The sequence below is a fragment of the Nestor notabilis genome, unplaced genomic scaffold, assembly GCF_000696875.1.
Source record: "Nestor notabilis isolate BGI_N333 unplaced genomic scaffold, ASM69687v1 scaffold1503, whole genome shotgun sequence".
Lineage (NCBI taxonomy): Eukaryota > Metazoa > Chordata > Aves > Psittaciformes > Psittacidae > Nestor > Nestor notabilis.
The window spans coordinates 43,720-67,293 of NW_009923078.1; the positions used below are offsets into that span (position 1 = coordinate 43,720).

General features: G+C 41.9%; 1 protein-coding gene across 1 annotated transcript in view; it reads left to right on the top strand.

Moving 5' to 3' along the window:
* PIGG (phosphatidylinositol glycan anchor biosynthesis, class G) overlaps nucleotides 1–23,574 on the top strand; it is a 79,214-nt gene that overhangs the window by 40,567 nt on the left and 15,073 nt on the right. Inside the window, 2 exon segments of the mRNA XM_010011932.1 lie at nucleotides 982–1,291; nucleotides 8,492–8,655. Of these exon segments, the coding sequence (XP_010010234.1) occupies nucleotides 982–1,291; nucleotides 8,492–8,655 (474 nt within the window).

A 23,574-nucleotide genomic window follows, 5' to 3' on the forward strand; every position in this document is an offset into this window, starting at 1 on the left:
CATAAGAATATCAGTGCATTCTGATGGATATCTGCTGTAACTTTCTTTGTTCCTTTGGCCTTGTATTGCTAGAATAGCAGGTCACAGTTTTTAAGCTTACTGGTCTTTGTCCTTGTCTGCTCTTTTGGACAAGATGCTGTGTTTTTTTCAGAAGCCAACTTTCACTGGACATGAAGAGGCCAATGAATTTATACGTGCAATGAACATAGCAATAGGTGCTAATTACAACTTAAAACATTCAAATTTTTTGTAATGGGATTGCTTAGGGATTTGAAAAATGTGTACAGTTACAAGGAAAAAATGTGCTAGTGTAAACCAGCATGTCTGTATATCTGTGCAGCTGTGTGAGGTGAAAAGATGTCCGAATTATGCAGAAATTTCAGAGTGAAAAAAGGATCTTCAAATACTATCACTATCTTTTTGGTTGGCTAAAAAGGAGCGTATGTTTGTGTGAATGTTAAGTGAAAAATGACTGAGCAGCTTAAAGGGAATAGTAATTCATAATTAACTTTAATTCCTGAAATAAAGTTTCCATATCACTCTAAGAAGTATTTTTGGGGAAATTCATTATGCTGTATAAATGACATATGTATACGAATATATTTATGGAGCTAGACTTTGAATAGTAATAACATAAATTTATTTTTGCTACATTAGCTGACATATGTTACATTAATATGATATTTTATTTTATAGGTTAGTTTTTTAGCACAAGCTGCTTTCTTTGCTGAAGTTCATTTGGATGTGTTGCAATTTAATTACAAACTATTTTTAGAGTTTTGTATTTGAGAAAGCTCTCTTATGAAATTGACCAGTACTAGCCTTAGAATTTAACCTGTTTGGCAGAACTGCATTCGTCTGCACCTCTTTTGAAATACTTTCCGACCTGTGAAATAAACGTTAGTAAATAGCTAATATTTCTGTTTTAGTTATTTATTATTATTATTATTACTTTTTTTTTTTTCCCGCGCTTCTCTTTAGGGGGATTACTGAAGCTCGTTTTGTTTATGTCTTTGTTCTTGGCATAGTCTTCACTGGCACCAAAGATTTGCTAAAGTCACAGGTTATTTCTTCAGACTCCAGCGTGAAGAGTACAGGATTATGGGAAGTGTATAGTGGATTGGTTCTACTAGCAGCCCTTCTATTTAGACCTCACAATTTACCAGTCTTGGTGTTTTGTCTGTTGATTCAGACAATGATGACAAAATACATCTGGAGACCTTTGAAATTTGATGCAGCACAGATTACTATCATGCACTACTGGTTTGGCCAAGCTTTCTTCTATTTTCAGGTAAGCTGAATACTCTCTCTGCTACAGGGGTGGGAGTGAGAATAGTTTTCGAAAGAAACATTGTTCATTGTGAGTAAAATGCCAACTAAATCTCAGAGTGGAAGAGTTTACTGAGTTTTCAGAAGGGTTTAGTTTCTAATTGTATTATTAATGTTTGGTTTTCAGAATCAGGGAAAGATAACTTATCCTCAATTCAGATTTCCAAAAGTGTTAAAAATATCAGATACCTATACCGGGGGTGATTTGGTCTGTTAGTGGGCCTCCTTAGTACTGTTCTGGTAATAATAAATTTAAGAATTTCAGCTGAGTTGATTAATACCAGTAAAGGGCAGATGTCTTTTGTCCCTGATTCTTGAGGCTTACAAAACCCTTGGTAGCATCACGATAGGTCTACATACAGTTTAAGACTGAAGGGAAGTTCTGTGACAAGGTAATGTCTCTTATGAGAATCAGAATTGATTGCCATTCTTATTGCATCAAATGGTATCTTCTTTCCTGAGGAGCCTTACTAATTTCAATAACATTGTTCTCTGCGTTGCAAATAAGGTTGCAATTCCACAGACTTTCCTTAGCATTGAAGCTGGAGAGGTTCTCTCCACTTCTAATAACCCTGGAAACTTATTGTAGCAGACTGTTTAAGGAGGGCATTTGTTAAACTGGGAATCAGGTTGTTTATGGTTTAGGAGGAGAGGATTTCTGATTTGTTGCAAAATTTCAAGACGGGACCTGTGTTGGCTTTACTTTTGGGGCGTGGCTGAGGATGTTAAAGGTGAAGTTAAGTTTAGGGTACTTCCCTACTCCGTTTCTGATCCTGTTAGTACTGACTGAGCATAGGCTTGACTTTGTTCTGAGAGTACGTGTGAGGACAGGGAATTGCTGATGGGGTTAAGATCATCACGTTTCATCCCTTCCTATCCAGTTTTCCTGCTCAGAGGAGGTAACACTTCTTGGTTGAATGGCTTTTGCATGGCTTGAATGTTTCTGTTTAGGCAAGTCAGCTCTGATGATGGCATTCTGAGAGCAGCCTTTAGTGGGGCTGTCAAGAGGCTGAAGGCAGGGCCTCTCAGTACTGAGGTACAAAGCAGAAGTAGCTGCCAGAAGTTTAATGGTGGGTAGGCTAGCAAGAAAATCCAGGTTGTGGAAAAGGGACTAATAAAGAATGGCTTGAATGTTTTCATAAAGCATGCATTTTCAGTGATGGTGAATTCTTGGTACAGTTAGCTGAGAATTTCGAAGAACCACCAAATCACAGTAAAGTTGAGGCTGGAAGGTGCCTCTGGAGATCATTCAGTGCAGACTCCCCCATCTAACAAGTCAGCCAGGTCAGGTGTCCAGTCCAATTTTAATCACCTACAAGGACAAAGGCTCTGCAGGCTCTCTGGGCAGTTGGCCACAATGTTTGAGCACCCTAGCAACAAAAAAACTTTTCCTGATGCTTAAACAGAAGTGTTTGTGTGCACTGCTCTTCAGCCTTCCACTAGTCACTACTGAGTGACTGAGAAGGTCAGACTCTGACTATATTTTCTTTACTCCCCCATAACAGGTATTCATACACATGCTATGATTTGATCCCTGCTGAGCTTTCTCAAGATCTTGAGATTAAACAGAGCAGCTTGTTCAGTTATGCCTAGTGTGCCTACTTGCTGAGGAGGCACTCTGCCCCATCATCCAGATCATTAATGAAGATGTTAAAGAGTATCAGCCCCAATGTCAAGCCCTGTGGTTGTTCGCTAGTGACTGGCCTTCAGGTGGACTTTGTCCTGCTGATCAGAGCCCTGTGGGCCTGGCATTTGAGCAGGTTTCAATCCACCTCACTGCCCACTTTCCTAACCTGGACTGCATTAGTTTGCCTGGGAGGATGTTACGAGAGAAGTGTTAAAGCCTGAGCTGAGTGGTAGAGCTACCATTTTTAAACTGTCTGGGTTCACAATTTTTAATTTCCAGACAGGCATAAAGATCTAATGTGGCATACAAAAATGATAGCAGGTCTATGACTGAAATACAGAAATGGAAAAAGCACTGAAATTTGATATTGATCTACATGAGACTGGGTACTATATTTAAACTGTGCTAGCTAAATGAGCCAGGAGAAGAGAAATATAAACTAAATCTAAAACTCTTTCATCTGGAAATATGAGAGAGATTTAGAGAACTACTTTTCGCACATGTCCTGGTGTGATCATGAGAATAATGAGACTTCTTGCCCATGTTGCTGAGCCTTTATTGAAACTTGGTTGGCAAGAGGGTATGTAATGACAAAAACAGTAACTGTCTCGCTAAGTGTGAAATGTAAGTGATGGCCTTTTGAATATGATAGTGAGTAAAAATAGCCTTGTTCAGGATGGCATATTTAATGAATGAGGCAGTGTTCTGTCAAAAAAATCTTGTAGTGTCTTTAAAGACTCTATGGAAGTATAGCTGTGAAAATCCCAGGTACAGAGTAAACAAGGTTGACAGGAAGAAATACTATTTTTCATTAATCGGTATAGTTGAAAGGGGGGACGAGGGGGAGGCAAATGAAGTGCCTGGGTGTGGAATCTAATATTTTGATCTTATGTAGAAGTAGAAAGAAAACCAAAGTAAGTATGGGTTGAAATCAAATGCCTTGAGCCTACACTTGGTTTTGCATTCCACACTTCATCTGTACTAGGACCGTGAGTACATCTCCTGTCTAGGAGTTTCGTTTAGTGGAGTTCAAGGTGATCTCCTTCACTGAGAGGAGCTGTTGGGAGAAAAGCTAGAAGGAAGGGCCTGGCCCTGCTGTCCTGTGAGACCTGCTTTTAATGTGTTTTACAGCCTGAGTTGTATCACAGATGTGTAAGCAGGTATGTTTGTCTCTTACCTTCTTGATCCTGATCTGGACTTGGACATGGTGTATGGGCTTTCTGGCCTAATGTAGGACCTATCGTGTCACTACAGACTTGCTGTGTAACCCTTGGACTGAGTCTGGGCCAGATCACTGTCTCTGGATCCAGCTGTGATGTGGGCATCCCACTTAGCACTCCCTGTCCTCCTGACTTACTGCTCTCACCTGCCTTGTTTTCACGCCCATTTCCCATCTTACCTTCCCTTGCAGAACCAGCTGGCTCTTGCTGCTTTCTGACAATGTGAACTTAAAAGGCAAATTTATTAAACAGTTGTAATTTGGGAATACTAGACGTAAATTTATTTTTCCAGCCCTTCAGCAAGACTTGTGAATGGTAAGCAGTGGAAAAGGTTACTCACATAGGTTGTGCAGTCTTCATGCTTGGAGGTTTTCAGAGCTTGACTAGCTGAAGTCCTGTGTTACGTATGTGGAGCTGGATACAGTCACTTCGGTTTTTAGGCTTGTTTTACTAGTTAGGATCTCTGCTTCATTTATTGCTGTGTCTAATCCAGTGAAGAGAAGCAAAGTTAAAAACACTCAAGTATTGTCAAAAATATATTAACACATTTAGTCAGAATGCTACTTATTTGTCAGGATGTTATTGCAAACTTCAAAATCTCTTGATGAATTTTTCAACAAGCTTGAATGATGGATTGCTTTCTTCTAAGCTCTGTGTTGTCCACATCTCACAACTCATCAGTGACTTGCCAGAAGTATATTGTATCTTTACCATTGTTATGTGCCCTTCAAATACAATTAGAATAGAAATAAGTATCTTGGTTGTTTCTTTTAACTACCTCAGGTCCTAAAAAAAATTGTTGATGTAAATATTTCTTAAAATACTTTTGTTACCATGTGAAAGCTCATAAATGAACAAAAATTCCATGTATTTATTAGTCTTGCAGGGTTTTGTTTCCATCCTTAGAGCAGTATATCTGCAGAAGAGGAAAAAGAAAATACAGTCTCAAAATCTTTAAGACTTGCTTATACTCTCTGGTAATTTTAATTATTGGAGGAGAACAGAATAGGTTTGTACATTTTCAGAATAATTTGTATCTAATTCATGTTGCCTTTAGGTGAAGAGATAGACTGAGTGACATTTAAAAGTGGTTTATATCTTTCTCTTGTTATGATTTCAAAGCATTGTAGGGTAACTTATGTTGGAGAGGATCTCGGGAGGACCACAGTTCAGTCCCATTCTCAGAGCAGTCTGAGGTCGTACCAGGTTGCTCAGGGTGTTGAAACCTCCAACAATGGAGACACCAGAACTGTCTCCATTTTATTTTTTTCCCATTATTTCACTTTTTTTCACCTTAAATTTTTTGCTTCAAATAATTGAATTCCTCATTCCATGCTTGTTCATAGAATTCCAGTTACTAGAAAGACAAAAAATTATGTGCAAGAGTGTGGTAACAGTCTGCTATGCTAAATCGGTTGTTAAACAAGCCAGAAGCACGTCATTTTTGTCTTGCACCTCTGTACTTCTCAGTTCAGTGAGAGTCATTGAGATACTGCTCATTTTCAGTGAGTGATGTGGTATCTGAAACATTTTCAGAAAAATCATTGCAGCTTTGAAGAGGCTTTTAGATAGTTTCATTACTGTCTGTGGAAGGATTCTCCTTTGTTACTGTAGCAGATATGCTGGATAATTTCTCTAGCCAGTGTTCCTATATTTGTGCTTCATTGATCTAGGTGATGATGGATTATCATGGAATGCTTTTATGCACAATAGTGCATTGTCTTCTGTCACTTTCTGCCCTTACCACAATAAGCTGTTAGACCATTTGAAATACTTGAGTGATACTTTAAAATAAAAGCAGACACTCTGAATTGACACTTGCGTGTTGTGTGGAGTATTAGAAGTTACAAGCTACTAAAATTCAGATCAAATGTATGAATTAGTCTTGGAGAAAGATACCTAATGTGAAGAAGAAGCACTGCTGACTGCTCAGCAGGGCTCTTCCAATAGTAGCTTTGGAGCCTGGTGAGAGTGAAGTGTTTGGATACTCTAACGCACAGCGTGGTCAAAGTTGTAAGTGCATGGATTCAGGTATGTGCATCATTGTTCTCCCTGTTCCACAGCTATATCACATTAAACAAAGTCAAAGATGGGGGGAGTGAGCTTTGTGTGAAAGGAAGTTGAGAAGGTGGAAAGCACTATTCCTTCATCTGGTTCCTACCTCTGTACTCACTACCTTCCATAGGAGAGTATATCTTTTTGCCCTTTGTGCAGGACCAGTGACATACACTCCCTGTTGCTGCATTTATTCTTGCTCCTTCTAACATGCAGTGGAATGGGGTGCCAAGGTGCCAAGGATCAACCATGTGTATGTCCAGGAGGAGCAAACAATGTGAAAAGACCTTTCAGCTCTTCATAAGATGAGCAGGATTGCCTGATGTCTCAGCTTTTCTACTCTGCATGCATTATACAGAGAAGAAAGAGAGCAAATAAGTAGATGTGGTGGGGGAAGGACCTGTTGCTTTGGACAAGGACTGGGGGAACAGAGAGTAGGTTCTCTCCCTATCTGTCCCTGGCAAACTTTTACTTGTTGAGGAGCAGCACCCTGCCCTGCTCTCAAAGGCCTGCACTTGACCTTTCTGCTCTTGCCTTTTCCTCATTATATACACCTTAAACCTGAGGAGGAGCTTTGCTCTTCAGCTTTCTTTTCCAGTCTCAGCTTACAGTACTAGGGCACAAATAAGCTTATTCTTTAGTGGCTCACCATCAGTTATTCTTTGCTCTGCTCCTGTCATTGCTGAACATTGCACTAAATGCGTAACAATAATTTGTTACATTGGTGCAGTGTACCAGTCACTACAGTGGTACCTGGTGAAGGTCAAAATGAGAAAGTCTGACAGTCATATGTCACAATCTCTCTGCTGTAGGGTGTCTTGATAAAATCAGTAGCTTACTGCCTTCTTACAGCTTCTGTCACCCCTTACATTCTGGGGAGATCTTCATGGTAGGATTCACAGGGAAAGTACTGATGATGAGCTCTGAATCGTTCTGTCAACATGGATGGCCTTTTTTTCCTTAGTTGTTAGAGCTATTTCAGGAACACAGTTTTTCCTGTCCTTGATGGCTAGTCACTTATGTAGTTGGAAAAAGCTACCTGTTTTTCATACTTCCTGGTGTGCTCTGGATCTTATGTGCAACCCAGACATGTGTGTTTGATCATAAGATTTCCTCAATGGGGTATCTTGGTGGTTCAGACTGCTCACTAAGCTGAAAGGAGATCAGGTTGGAGGGAAAGGGGGAGCTGCCACTCCTTATGTGCTCTGCTGAGACTGGGTGTGAGGGTGTTGGTGGTAACAGCACTTACTCTTGTGTTGGTCTGGAATTCTGTGGGGGGAAAAGGAGAGTTTGATGGCTGTTAGAATACCAGTGCGTTAGGAACCGATAAGCTTCTCCAGGTATGGCAAGAATATCTGAGAGCTTTCACACTAGTCTGAGGAAACCTATCTTTGACCTGCTAAGAAATATTCTGCCTTAATCACAGGATGTGTTCTCTGCTTTAGGTATTTGAGTAAAGTTGAATATTTAGGCATTTTCAATAGAAAATACTTCTTTCAATTTTACATTATCCTTTGTTACTTTGTGGTCTTAATCACTGAAAAAGATAACTAGGTAAAACATACAAGTCTTGGACAGCTCTTAATACTTCCATTACTGTATATTCCTTCTGTTTTTCTCTTTCTACATTTTAAATTTCCTTTATTGATGATTCAGTCTATCTAGGCTGACTTTTGATCTGTTTCAATGCAATTGTGGTACAGAATCTTGGAAAGCAGGAACCTCTCTGAATTTGTAAGCCTTAATCTGGTTACATGCAGCGACTTGATTCATGGGGCAGGCGGGCAGTGTAGTGTTCCTCTACAGGTCTAAATTAGAGCCTTTCTGTCTCTAAGGGCAGGAAATATTAATTTCCTGGTATAATTTTGGGCAACAAGCCTAAAATCTTGGGTTTGAACCATGCGTGATGAAAAATGCATTTTTAATTTCATTACTGTGACTGAAATCAGCAGGTGTAGCTGCTTGCTTTAAACTCTTTTCTTGGATGTAATTTATTAACCAATAGGAATGTTAATTTGCACGCAAAATAAGACAAGTACAAGATTGTGCTGTTTATGCCTTCATTGGTCTGTAAATCCTAAATAAAAGCTCTTGTTTGGTAAGCTGCTTTATTGAAATCATGATGTAAAGAATATGGCTGTATTGTAAAGTGGCTTAAAGAGTAAGTGTTCAAGTGGTACAATAATTAATACTGTTATAATGTGTTCTAAATGTTTCTTCAAAGGTATTTGAAGCTTTACTTTTTTATTCCTGTTTTCAGGGAAATTCAAATGGCATTGCTACTGTGGATATTTCAGCAGGTTTTGTGGGACTAGAAAGCTACGTGGAAATACCAGCTATCTTCCTTACAGCATTTGCAACATATGCAGGACCTTTGCTTTGGGCCATTCATCTGCTGTGTTACTTGAGTTCTGAAGTTAGCAGGTAATCATGTTTTGTATTAAGGTAATCCTCCTCTCTACGTTGTACACATACAAATGCCATCCATGTAGTGTACTCCTTTTCAGACGAATAGTGTTGGTTGCATAATTTTCTTCCTTGGAAGTTTCCTGGTAAGAAAATGCATGTTTTTTTGTTTTGTTTTGTTTTGGTATGAGTTATTATCACCTCACTCTTCCAGTTTCATTTTCTCTGCAAAAGTTTTGCACTGGGAATATAAGTGTATGTTTTACTAACTTTGTTTCTTAATGAGTTCTCAGTTTGCTGTGCTGAGTTACTTACAGTTTTATTATGTTTTGTTGTAACAGCATGTGCTGCCTAAAAACATTTCTTCTTGGAACCTACTAATAGGAGACCTGAGGAGGACTTTTTGAAGTAATAGAACAGAATTCAAACTTAACTAATGGGCTGTTCTTTGAATGTCTGTCCTTGTTTGGCATAGTGACATACGTTTTATTGGTAAACCAGATTTATTGTATGTTACTGGTTATTGCAGTCATTGGTAGCTAAAATATTCATACTTTTTGGTATCCTGTGTAGTGGATGAGTTAATGGAAAATTAATTAGTGCATTTGGAATTTTAAGAACACATAATTATAAAATGCTTATATAACTTAGAGTGTGCATGTAAAATCCAATTGGAGACTCTAATATTGCATTTAACTTATCATCCAGGGCATTCAAAGTGAGAGATGCGGTATGTTATAATAGAGAAGTTGATATATTTTAACAGACGTAACATTTGACAGTGACTAAGTTCTTACCATCCCAGAGTCTTGTGTGTTATCTGTGGAATATAAATGTACTTTTTTTTTTTTTTTTTTTAATGGGGACAGAAGTGTTGCAGCAGGTTTGGCAGGTGGAACTTCAGAAATATAGTTTGTCACAGCTCTTTGTCTTATGCATGGTCATCCTCTGTAAACCTCTGACTTACCTTTATCTGCAGAATATCATCCAGTCTCATCCTGTTAGTGCTTTTTGTTTTCTAGTTTCTCTTCTCTGTTTGCTTTTTTTGTTTTGGGCTATACCTACACTGTGAACTTGTGTTGGCATGTGTGTATCCATCAAAAGTGTAAAGGAGATTTTACCCTCAGCTGACCAAGCTGGATAGTCTAGTGGAGGTTTTTGAACCAGGAAGGACCTATTCTAATAGGCTAAATTCCTGCATAATCGTTGTGTCCATTGCACCATTTTAATAGGCACCTTTAACAGTTGAAGTTACTGTTCACCTTAATTCACCAATTTGCCTGTCTACCACATTGCTCTCTAAAGATGCCTATCTCTCTACTTTATCGCAGTGGAGTTATGCAGCCCAGTGCTGGGTCGTTATATTGCACTAGTAATGCATTCCATAGTGTAGATTGAGACAAACTGTAGAATACTAGCTCGTAGTCTGAGGCCAGCTACCTTGTAGTCATCTTTGCTCTTACACAGATTATTATTGTCTAAATGCTGGTCTTTATCTATAAAGCCTCTGAAACCTGTCACGTTCTCTGTTCATTCTGATATTTTTTTGCTTCAGAGGAGTACATGTGAAATACATTAAATATTGATGTCTGGATTTGTATAACCACAGAAACCCCTTTCTTGAATTTTCCTGTCTGGTGACTTGACACCAAACTCAGTATTAAATCGCTGTTTCTAACGCTCCTCAGTTTAGATTTAGTTACTGCTTTGCTCCATCAATGCATCTTCCCAGTATCAAAGCTCTTCAGGTTTTCTCCATTCTTTTAACTCTCTTTGTAGAGAACTATCATATATCTTATATAAAGCCCCACCTCTTGTCTTCTAGTAAATATGTGACCCATGACCCAGGGTATTACTTACATTCTATTAATCTGCTGTTTTCTCCAATTCCTTTGTAACTTTATCATGCGTTGTTTAAAATAGTGCTAGACAGTTTCACTGGTGACATCCATGTTCCCATGTTGTTGTCTGGTTTTTTTAGCAATCCGACTTTCCATTCTTTGTTATTACACTGTAGGTGCTTTGTAACTGGAATTTTTTGCCTGTGCTTGGAGGGGTCTGAGCACAGAGGAGTAAACTGCATCAGTCATTGTCTGGGAAGGGAGAAGGAAAGAATAAGACCACCCATAATATTTTTAAAGAGCTGAAGTTTTAATGTTGTTTAAACCTTAGGCTGCAGACTGTGATGAACACTAACATACAATGAAGAGAAAATGATACCATACAGCATGTTTTTTGAAAGCTCTTCTAACAAAATAATAAAAAACTTTAACAAAATCTATAAGGATCTGTACTTATTTAGCATTGTTTCAAATAATGTGCCTCTGCAGTCGTGTTGATTGTTGTTCTGATGTTTTCTTGGTTGAATTTTTGCAGATTAAAAGCTCAGCTAGTAGTGTTGCCAGGTACAGTGCTCGTTTAAACTGCTCTCAAGTGGGTAGCTGTGACCTGTAATACCCACATCACTTATGTAAGTAGATTCCATCAAGCAGCTCGTGTCTGTAGCCATTTTAAAGTTCATTTGGGTCAGCTGGTAAGGTTGTTTCCCCTATTGAACAGTACATAACTCTGGACTGGAATATCTATAGGTGCTGGGACTTCCTTAAATTGGTATGTTACAGTGCTCAGAATTTGGTCTGAACACTTTTTATTTTATTCTTCTGTTTTGTTGTTGCTGCCCAAATTACTTGGTTGTTACTCCTTGAAGCCAAAGCTGAAACTGCAGATGGCAGCTACTTCATGTGTTTTCTTAAATATATAGGAGACTGAGATTTTAAAGTGCTGGAAGCTTTTGAATGTTCTTCATAAAGGATTCTTATTTTTCTTATTTACTGTTTTATAAACAATATGATTTGGTCAATGACATTCAACCTCTTTTTTTTTTTTTTTTTTTTTAAATATGGTCCTGAGTGCAAGATGAAGATCCTTTCTAGTCTTCCTCTCCAGATAGGAAGGTCTAATCCAGCTGCCCTGTTTCTTTGGAGTATGCTGAATGGATCTCATTAGATTGCCACAGGATGTCATCAGGATTCCTGAGCCATCCTGCTACAGTCTTAGCTGAATGGATGTATCCAGAATTGCTCAGCAGTGCCATTCTTAACAAAGTCCCTAGCATCCTGCAGCCTGTTTTAGTGGTATTGCATCTGAGAAAGTTGATCTGGACAGGAGAAGCCTGACTTCACTGCTAACTGCCTTTGTTTATTCCAGACATTTAGTAGAGCTCGTGTCATTTATAGCTGCATCATTTGGGTTGGATTACCAGAGCTTCTTGCTGGAGTTTTTAGAAGCTGAGCTCCACTGGGGCATAACTTCTTAGGGGCATCTCTCTGCAGTTTGCATTTTTGGAATCACAGAATACTTGAGTCTGGAGTCCAACCCTCCTGTCCAAAGGAAGGTCAACCAGAGCAGGTTCATCAGGGCCATGGTTAGTCCGGTTTTAAGTATCTCCAAGGATGGACACTCCAGGGTCTCCTTGGGCAACCTATTCCAGTGAATGACAACCCCCTCAGCAAAACAGCCGTTTTCTGATGTTTAAGGGGAATTCGTTATAGTTCAGTTTGTGTCCATTGCCTTTCATCCTTTCACTGGTCAACACTGAGAAGAGCCTGGGTACATCATCTTATTTCTGCCCATCAAATGTTTATGAACACTGGTGAGATCCTTGATGGGCCTTCTCTACTCAAGGCTAAACAATCCCTGCTTTCTCATTCTCTCATTTTATTCAGATGCTCCAATCTCTTCTTCATCTTTGTGACTTTTCAGTGGACTTGCTCATACACCCATGTCTGTCTTGTACTGGGGAGACTGGAACTGGATCCAGAACCCCAGATGTGCTCTCACTACTACTCAGCAGGCAGGAAAAATCACCTTCCTCAATCTGCTGGCTCTCCTTTTCCCACTACAGCTGGGTTGGTTCAGGGGAACATTGCTTGCTCATAGTCAACTTATTGTCCACCAGGAACAACCTATATATCCTTCTCTGCCAAGCTGTTTTTCAGGTAGCCCCAAGCCTGTCTGGTTCATGGGTTTATTCTTCCCCAGGTGCAGAATTTGGCGTCTCCCTTTGTTAAACTTACTGAGTTTCTTGTTAGATGATTTCTGCAGCCTCTTGAGGTGCCTCTGAGTGGCAGCAGACCCATCTACTCTATCAACCACTCCTCCCAGTTCTGCGTAGTGTGTGTGCATACTTGCTGAGGAGTCACTCTGCCCTATCATCCAGCTTGTTAATGAAGATGTTAAAGAGTATCAGTCCCAGTGTCAAGCCCTGTGGCTGTTCCCTAGTAACTGGCCTTCAGGTGGACTTCATCCTGCTGATCACAGCCCTGTGGGCCTGTCATTTGAGCAGGTTTCAGTCCACCGCATTATCCACTTTCCTAGACTTTAACTGCATTAGTTTGTCTGGGAGGTTGTTACGGGAGATGTTGTTAAAAGGCTCCTTGTGAGGTTAAAGTGCATAAGTTGCATGCAGCTGGTGTACCTTGGGCCAATATAGTAAAATGGAGTAGAAGATAAGTAGGTTTTGAAATAATACATTTGCTGTGGAAATGCAATTGTAACTCCTTAAACTATTTGCTTCCATCTGATCAAACACGTGGAACTATAAAATATTCTTCTCATACGGAAAGGTAAATATGTTTCTAAAATAATTAAGTGGCTTGTGATAGACAGTAACATGGGTATTACTGCCACTTTTAGTCCTTCAGGCTCTCCTGAGAAACTTGGCAGCTTAAATGTGATGGGATTTGCACAGACAGAAATAGAAAGAAGAACTCTTTGGCTTCAGTCTCCATGGAAACCATGCAATAACTCTTGAAACTATTTTTGAGACAGAGAGTACTGATTAAACGGATGTCTGAACTTAACCAAGTATTCTGTGTGTGACTTGCATAAATTCCAGAGAGCACCTGATTCGTGTAAAGGGTAGTTTTTACAGTGGCCACTGTATTGCTCTGATCTGAAGTAGAATTTTGGATTTTGGGATCCTTTCGACCAGGAAAAGGGCCATGTTGTTGGCTGATCTGACCTATATTATGTGACCTCACTGTGCAGTACATTCCAGATGGATTCAGTTTTCAAGCTCCCACCCAAACAAAATTGTCATGTGGGTGATGTTCACAGTGTTGTGTCATTACCACTCTTTAGCTAGGCATTGTGATAGTTTTCAGATTTGTTGCATATTGGAATCTGTGTTTTAATTGGTTTAATGAGTCAAGTGTCAGAAAGAACTGGTGGACATTTCCTAGCATTAGAGGGCTGCATGCTTATTAGATTTTCTTCGTTAGCTATCAATAGTTTTAACAGTACTTTCATGTTAGCAAATGGCTTTCAGGTATTGAAACGGGAGTTATGTCCAACAGAAGGATGTTAGTAGTTGCCAGACTTTTAATGTTATGTTATGGCCTTGTTAATTTAGAATGCTGGCACAGCAAGCTTAAGTTTTGCTGTGAATTCTTTTATAATGCTGATCTAAACAGAATTCAGGAGGCATGCTAGCTAAGGAATTTCAGCAGTTAACATCAGCTTTTGCCATCTTCAACCTGATGTGTTTGATTCATAGAGTCCCCCATTCACAGTGAATGTTAATACATTAATCCTTTTTCTTTCTGACATAGCCTGTCTGAAAATACTGAACCTTTGGTATTTTACAAAGTAGTTTTTAATTCTGGTTTCAACCATTCTCTCTTCATTAATTTGGTAAGTTAAAGCTCAAAAATGTTTGCAATTAAGAATATACTGCTGCTTTTGCTAGAATGGCAGTATCTGTTACCTGTTGTGTTTGCCAGTAGTCCCCTTCTCTAAATAAATAAACAAAAAAGGTATAAAAGAAGGTACCTACCTTTTGCGGATGTGCCTGGAAATCTGGAAGTGATTTGATAAAACTGGAATGAAATGTTATTGCTATGAGCCGGAAGAGTATTTTACTCACTCAAGGTATTTCTTGATATGCTGTCATTGCAGTGATGGCTGGAGATTTCTCTTGGATGTTGTTAGTGCTCTCTCTTCATTCATTCCATTGTCATGCTGGTGGGGCACTGACTTTTCCTATGAGGTTTCCTTTAGGCAGCCATGGCTTCTACTACTGAAAAGTATTTTCTTAGTGAAAAGTGATCCAGCTAAGTAGGATTGCCTGCAGTTGCCTCTGTGCTATAAACAAATGACAAATTCCTTCAAAGCCATTTGCAAAATAAATGTCATCCTCTTGCTCCATGGACCAGCCATGCAGCTGTGTTTTAGAAGCTGAAACACTTTCTATGTAAATGTTAGGGAAAGTTCTGTGCACAGAATTTATAAATGCACAGATTTGGGCTGGGTTAGGTTATTTTTGCTTTGTGTAGATAGAAGTAAGCAAGTAACTAACTTAAAAAGTTGTCATCTAATTTTTGGTAGAATTGGCATATCCAGTGCCAATGAGGCTTATTTTCTCATAATGACTGATGACTGTAATTGAGAATTTGTGGTCCAGTGTGCTTGCTACTACCCAAATGCATTGTAGAGTTGGCCACACAGCTTTTAAATGGTCTTACTGATGCTGTGTACTGTCATTGCTGTGAGATTTGTTCCCATCGATAGAACTGCTTGCTTAAGTAGAGGCCACTTTAAGTAAGCATGTCAGAAATGCTTTTTAATTTTTAAATCATTTGTCACTTCGTGGGTAGTCTTGAATTGAAAGGAAAGATTTATGAAATGTTTTTTCTGACCAAGCTCTAATTTGAGGGTTTATGGTTCTTTCCATAGAGGCGCTTTCATCCTATCTCATGCATTGATATTCGCCATCTCTTTCATGCTGCAGGCTTTTCCAGCCTCTCATGTGTGTGCTTCCCACCACTTTGAAGTGTACTTCCCCTCCTTGCAGGTGCTTAACTCTCTCTCATGGGCTTCCTCACTTTCGCTCTTTCTCTTCCATGCGCTTCTGTACCTCTTATGCTTCAGCCTCTTTGCAAGCATTCTTCTCGTCTCGTGCTTCTCCATGTGCTTTCCTCCTCAAACACTTCCTCCCTCACAATTACACATAATGCTTTTCCCCTCTCTCATGTGTACTTTCTCCCTCTCCCTGTTGTGCTTTCTCACTCTCATATACGCACTCTCCCTGCCTTGTATGTGCTTTCTCCCCTGCTCACTTGCACGTCCACCTTCTCTTACACGCTTCTCCCCTTCTCTTATGCACTTCTCCCCTTCTCAAATGTATTTCCACCTTCTTTCATGTCCCTCTCTCCCTCTCTTCACGCCTGCTTCCTTTTCCTTTGTGCTCTTCCCCTGACTGGCACGCTTTTGTGTGCTCCTCCCCTCCTTTGCGTTCCCCTCTTGCATGCATCTCTCCCCCTCACTGCTTACCCTTTCACACATGCACTCTCCTCCCTGCGCATGTACTTTCTCCCTTTCACATGCGTGCTTCTCCTGACAGATTCTCTCCCTCTCTTACTTGAATGGGCTTTGTCTCTCTCTTGCTTTCTTTCCCTCGTCTGCACTTTTGCTCTCGTATGTCTTTTTCTTGCATATTTTCTGTCTCTTGCTTTTCCTTTTTCTGTCTTCCTTTCCCTGTGTAGATTTTGTCCTTTCTTGCGTGCTTTCCCATGTCTCACACGTTTTCCATCTCTCTCTCACACATTCAAATTCTCACAAATTAAAATTACTTGCACTTCCCCACTCTGTTGCATGCTCAATACCTCACCTGCATTTTCACCTCTCTCACCTTTTTTTCTCTCACCTTCCTTGTACTTCCTTCCCTCATTCACTCTCTGCTGCTGACATTCTCTCTCCTTTGTATGCTTTCCTGTCTCTGACAAACTTTTTCTTTCTTGCATGCACTTTCCCTCTTTTAATCTTGCAGTCTCCCACTTGTGCTTTCTCCTTCTTGCTAGCTGTTCTTCCTCTCAATCTGTAGAGCTTTCCCCAAACAGACCCTACTTTCTGCTTGTCTTGGACCTGCTTTCCCTCCCTTGCATTTTGCAATTTCCCTTTCTTGGGTTATTTCCTGTCTCTTGGATGCACTTTGCCTCTGTCTTTTAAGCTTTATTGAGTCCCTTCTCATTCACACTGGCTTTCCCTCTTCTCTCACCCTGCTTCATTATCTCCCTTCATTTCTCTTCCCTCCCGCTGTTAGTATCTGTGTCCCGCTGCCTCCAAGCTTCTCCTCTCTTTCTCTGTGCCCCCATATTTCCCTCTTTCTGACACCCTTTTGCTTTGTGCCTTTTGTCTTTCTTTTAGATGTGCTTTGCCTGCCTTCATATACATCCTTATCAGTGATGTGGACTTGGGGATTGAGTGAACCCTCAGTAAATTTTCGGCCAGCACAAAGTTGGGTGGGAGTGTTGATCTGCTGGAGGATAGAAGGCTCTGCAGAGGGATCTGAACAGGCTGGATCGATGGGCTGTGGCCAATGGTATGAGGTTCAAGAAGGCGAAGTGCTGGGTCCTGTGCATGGGCCACAACAACCTCATGCAATGCTACAGGCTTGGGGAAGAGTGGCTGGAGAGCTGCTCAGTGCAAAAGGACCTGGGGATGCTGACTGACAAGAGCTGAACATGAGCAGCTTGTGCCCAGGCAGCCAAGAAAGCCAACAGCATCTTGGCCTGTATCAGCAATAGTGTGGCCAGGAGGGCCAGGGCAGTGATCATCCCCTGTACTCTGCATTGGTGAGGCTGCACCTCAAATACTGTGCTCAGTGCTGGGCCCCTTACTACAAGAGACTACAATTGTTGTGTCAATTTGAGGTGCTGGAGCGGGTCCAGAGGAGGGCAATGAAGCTGGTGAAGGGCCTGGAGCACAAGTGTGATGAGGAACGGCTGAGGGACCTGGGGTGGTTTGGAGAACAGGATGCTCAGGGAAAACCTTAAGGCTCCTACATCTACTTGAAAGGAGGTTGTAGCAAGGTGGATGTTGGTCTTTTCCCAAGTAGTGAGTGGCAGAATGAGAAGAAATAGCATCAAATTTAGATTGGATATTAGGAAACATTAGGACTCGATGAACTTAAGGGTCTCTTCCAACCTAAATGATTCTATGTTGTATGTTCCCTCTGTTACACTTTCCCTCCTCCCCTAATGCTGCATGTTTTGCCTCTCTTGGCATTTCACCTGTCCTGTGTGCTCTGACTCTCTGATGTGATTTTGTCTTCTACTTCCCCTCTTCTCTATCTTATTCTGTCACTTTGCCCATTATGCATCTTTGCCTCTTGTGCGCACTTCCCTCCACTTGTGTGCTTTCCCTCTTGCACACTTCCTCCCTCACGTGCATTTCTCTCCCTCGTGCATGTTCTTTATCATGTGCATGTTGCCTCTTGCACACGTTTTGTCTCCCACGCGTGCTTTACCTTTCATGTGCTCTGCCTCTCCCTTTGCCTCTTATGTGCGTGCACTTTGCCTTTCTCCCTTTCTTGCATGCATGTATGCTTCCTGCCTCTCTCCCTGACTTTTCAGGCTCTTGTGCTTATGCTTTACCTCGTGCATGCAAGCTTTGCCTCTTGTGAGCACAATTTACACTCTCTGATACGCACTTTGCTGCTTTGTCTTACACACTTTGCTGCTGTTGTGTTAATTTGGACACTTCGCTCTCTCATTTTCTCTTGCTTCCCTGTCTAACATTGTGTCCTGCCCTCTCACGCACTTCCATCTCTCAGCTTTTCCCTCTTACTTGCACTGTCTCACTCAAGCTTTCAGTCTCTCACTATCCCCCTGTTGCACTTGCTATCCCACTCTGCCCTGCCACAAATCTCTCACCACCACCTTCCTTTCTCAATCACCCCCCACCCCCTTGTACATTCCATCTCACTCCCTATCTCTCTTCCCACCCCCCATGCCCATCTTTCTCACAATCTTAAACACACTTCTCCTCTCTCTGGTGTACTTTGCCTGTCACAGGCTTCGCCCCTCTTGGTTTCCCTCCATTTTCTTGTGAGTATTCACTCTTGCATGTTTCTTTTCTGTTTTTTCCCTGTTCCGCACTTTTTCTCACCCCATCTCCCTGTTGCTTTCTTTTTCTCTTGCTCTCACCTTCCCTATGTATTTTTCTCTTTCTACACTTCCCTGCTTTCTCGGATGTGCTTTCCTTGTCTCAGGTGTGTTTTCTCTTCCTCTAACATGTTCCTGCTTTTGTGTTTTCCTCTTTTGCTTGCACTTTCCCATTTGTGCTCTCTTCTACTTGAGCTTTTCTTTCCTTGGTCTTGTGCTACTTCTTGCTATCTGTTGCTGTCCCACTCTCACACTTCCCTTTTCTCTTGCTTTGCCTCTGTCTTGGTTTGTCTTTGCCTGTGTCTCACATGATATTCCATCTCTGACAGATTTCCTTTTTCTTATATGCGCTTTCCTTCTCATGCTTGTGGTTCCTTGCTTGTAACCTTGCTCTGCTGTTCACATTTCACTCTTCCTTGCTCACTTCCTCTTTCTATTGCTTTCCCTGTCCTAAGCTTTCCATTTGTCTCAGATATGTTTTCCTGCTCTTCTGAATGTGCTTTGCCTTTCTCCTGGACATGCTTTCCCACTCTCTGGTAAGCTTTTCCTGTTGCATGTGCTTCTCTTTTCCAAAGGGAGACTTTCCTTGTCTTCCTTGTGCACTCACACTCCCTTGCACGCCCTCTAGCATGTTTCTTCTATCTATCTCACTTTTTCCCTCTCTTGCATGCTCTCTCCTCTCTTCCACACATACCTTACAGCTGACCCACCTCTCCTAATACTTTCCCTCCCTCTTTCTTTTGCTGTCGCTCTTGATCATGTGCTGTACCTCTTTCTGACACACCTTTCCTTTGTATGGCTTCACCTCACACACCGTTTGCCTCTCTTGTGTGATTTGCTTCTCGGAGTGGTTTATTTACTCTCTCCAATGCATTTTCCTTCTCTCGTCCCTCTACCCCTTGCTTGTCGTCCCTCTTGAACACACCCTCCCCTCTACCCTGCGCCTTTTCCTGTCTTCTCCATTTTTTCACTTTCTTGTTCTGTCTCACTCTCCCTCTCATTCTTTCACTTTGCTTCTGTGTCTTTTGTTTTCCCTATCGCTTGCATGCTTTTCTCTCTCTGAAACATTTCCTTCTTTGCAGGCACTTTCCTTATCTATGCTTTCAGTCCCTCTTTTGTGCTTTCTTCTGTCTATGGCTCATTATCCCTCTCTATTGCACAGCTCACTCCTCACTATCCCTGACATTTACACTCTCATGCTTTCCTTTTCTCATGTGCTTCGACTCTCTTGCATGCCTTTCCTTTTGCGTTTCCCTCTTGCTTTTGCCTTCGCTTTCGTGTCTCCCTTTCCCATTCTCTTTTTTTTCTTCATCTTGCATGCTTTCTCCCTATTGCGCAATTTTCATCTCTCCTGGTTGTAGTCTTCCGTTGGTCATGCTTCCTGTACCTTGTGATTTTTCCTCCCTTTGTTGCTCTAGCTCTTTCTGACTCTTGCTATCCACCTCTTTCACTTACTTTCCCCTTCACTCTTATTCTCTCTCCCTCTGCCCCCTTCTTTCTTTCTCCCTCTTGATTTACTTCTGCTTACCCTCTCTATTCCTTCTGTTTTCACCTCTTCTTCTCACTACTCTCCTCGCTTGCCCTCTCTCTCTTTCTGGCATTGCTTTCTTCTGTATAATTTTTGAGGTCTCTTGCATAATTTATCAGTCACCTGCTTTGTTTTCTCTTGACCTTCTGTCTCACAGGTGCCCTTTCCCTGTCATGCACTTTTTGTCTTTCTGTAGTTTCAGAGTCTTGCATGTTTCATTTTTTTCCTGCACTTGCTTTTCCCTCTCTTCCCCCTCCTTCGCATGCTATCTGTGTCACACAGTCGCTTCCTCTCCTGCTTGTACTTTCTCTAACTCTTTTGTCTCTTGTGCTTTTCCTTCCCCTTTTGTGCTACTCCTGTCTCTTACTGTCCTTCTTTCTTAGTGGCCTTCTTTTATCTCTTTTTCTCTCAATCTCTTGTCCCTTTTTTCCCTCAATCTCTTGTCCCTTTTTCCACCCTTCCATTTCGTCCCTTGGTGTTTCTTTTACCTTCCTTGGTTCTGCTTTTTCTCACACACTTTCCTCTTCCACTTTCCCTCTCACATTTCCCCTTGTTGCCTTACATTTTTTGCCTGTCACAGATCCTCTCATGTGTATCACATGCTTCACCTCTCTTGTGTGTTTTACTTTTCCCTGCACTTTCCTCTCTTCACTCTCACTTTCTAGCTCTTTCTCTTATGTCTTCCCCTCCCTTGCTGGTTTTCCATCTCTGGCACGTTTTTCTAACTTCTTGCATTCATTTTTCCTCTTGCTTATTCATGCTTGCAGTCTCTGGCTCACGCTTTCCATACTTCTGTCACTTGTGATCTCTCTGTTGCTTGCTAGTCCTACTTCTCAGCATCCCTCTCTTTGTCTCTCTTGCCTTCCCAGCATTGCCTCAGTCATGCTTTCACCTGTCTCTCTGATGTGCTTGCTCTCCCCCCTTCCCTCTCTCAAGGTTTCACCCTGTCTTGGCCACTTCATCTGACGTGACTCATCTCTTGCATATGCTTTGCCTCTCTTGTGCACATACTTCGCCTCTTCCGGATGCTTACCTGCTTTTGAGGATTTGCTTTGCCTCTGTTGCACACTCCAGCATACTTCGTCTCTCTGATGTGATTTCCCAGTTGCTCATGCTTCCAGGCTCTTAGTTGTGCTTTTATTTCCTCTCATGCTACCAGTCTGTATCTCTTGCCACCCTCTCTCTTATTCCAGCTCTTATTCCGGCTCTTTCCATCTCTCTCCCTCCCCTTGCCTTCCTCCCTTTCTGTCCCTTCCCTGCCTCCCTTACATTCCTTCTCTCATGTGCCACGTCTCCATCATTCCATTTCCATGTCTCTCTCTGGCTCTGCATCTCACTGCCATGTAATTCCTCTCTCCCAAACATGCTTTACCTTCCTCTTTTTATTGCTTTCCATCTTACATTCATTTTGCCTCTATCTCTGTTCGCTGTCTCTCTCATGTGCTTTTGCTGTCTTGTACCTTTATTCTTTCTCAGGTGCTTCCCTCTCACAAAGGCTGTTGCTTTTAACATCTTTATCTTGCACTCTCTCCCCATATGCTTCCTGCCTCTCTCACATAATTATCTTTTCTCTTTTGATTGCACTTTTCCTCTTGCTTGCATGTCTACTTGTGCTTTTCCTCCCTCCACTTCCTGCTATCCCTGCCTTGCTTTTCTGCCTTGCTTTGCTTTTCTGTTGTTTTGCCGCTTTCCCTCTCCTCCACCCCTACTGTGTTTCTCTCTCCTTTCCTCTGTCTCTCTAAGTCATATCTCCCCACATATTGCTTTCCTTCTCTCCATGTACTTTCCTACTGTCAAGTCTCAGATGGCTTGCCTCTCTTACCTTTGCCTCTTTGTCACATGGCTTGCCTCTGCCACCTACTTTGCCTCAGCCTCTCTCCACACATGGTTTACCTCTCTCATGTGCTTTCTCCCTCTTGCTTGCATCCCCTCCCACTCTTGCATGCTTTCTCTCTCTCTTACCTTCTTTTCCTCCTGGGTGCTTTCCTTCTCTCTCACACACTTTCATTCTCACAAATTTCCCATGCCCTTTTCCTCTGCTTCTGGTGCACCCTGTGTCTGTCTCTCAACAGCCTCCCTGTTGCATGCATTCTCCCTCATGTGCTTTCCCTCATGCATGAATTTTGCCTCTCTTTCATGCTTTCCTTGTATCTTGTGTGCTTTTTCTTGCTTGCTGTTGTCTTTGTCTTTCACCCCCTCAACTCATGTGTCTGATTACCCTTCTTTATCTGTCTTTCTCATATGCTGTCTCACACAGTTTCTCTTGCTTGAACTTTCCATCTCACTCATGCTTTGTCTTTTACTAGTGGCACTCCTCCCTCTCTCTCCCTGTCCTGCTACGCCTCTCTCTTGCTTCCCCCCCACTCATCCCATATCCTCTTTCTTGTCCTCAGTTCCCCTTTTCTCTCTCTTTCTTCAACTCCCACCCACCTAATCTCTGTCACTGCCCGCTCTCCATCACTCACGTGCTCACTCAGCATCATGGTTTGCCACTCTTACCCACCGTGCCTGTGTGTGGTGTGCTTCTCCCTTGTGCCACGTGCCCTGCCCCTCTCATCCTCTCCCCACTCACTCTTTATTACACACTAACCCCATCTCCACATCATGCATTCTCACTCACACACATCTTGCCTCTTGCTGCCATGCAGTTTGCCTTTCTGTCATGTGCTTTTTGTCTTGGACATGCAGTTTGCTCTCTCTCACACATGCTTTGCTTCTCTTGCATGCGTTTTCATTGCCTTGTCCTTTACCCTTTTCTCTCATGTTATCTCTTCCTCTTGCTAACGTCCACTTGCATGTTTTCCTATTCTTGCATTTTCCTCTTTCTTGCATGCTCTTTCACTCACTAGTGCTTTTCCCCTCTCTCTTGTTTTCCATGCATCTCTTGTGTGCCCAACCCTTGTGTGTCTTTGTCCTCTTGCATACCCCCTCTGTCTCTGTCAGTTTGCTGTTCTGCTGTCCCCCCCTTTGCATGCTTTCCAAGGCACACAATCTTCCTCTCTCTCACTCCCACTGTCAGGTTTTCTCTCTTCCCCCCTCTCACTCCATCCTTTCCCCTACCCCCGTCTTCCTGTCCCTCTGCCTCACTTGCTGCCCCAAATAACTCACTCACTGCCTTTTCTCCCCACGCTGCCCTGCCACTTCTCTAGGTGCTTCTCTGCCTCTCTTGCTGTCCCTCTGTCTCTCACCCCATCTTTCTCACTGTTGCCTCCTCCCTGTTCCTTTATCTGTCTCTTTTCCTGTTCTTGCTGTTCCTTCCTCTCAAATGCTATACCTGCTTTCTTCCTTTTGTCTTTCCCCCCAGTGTCCCTCCCTCCCTCTCTCACTTTCTGTCCCTCACTACTCTTGCTGTCTATTCCACTAATTTCTTTATCCCCCACTGTTCCTTCTGGTCTTTCCCTGTCCCTCACTCTTCCCCTGTCCCTCACTCTTCCCCTGCTGCTGTACCTTCCTCTCTTTCCATCT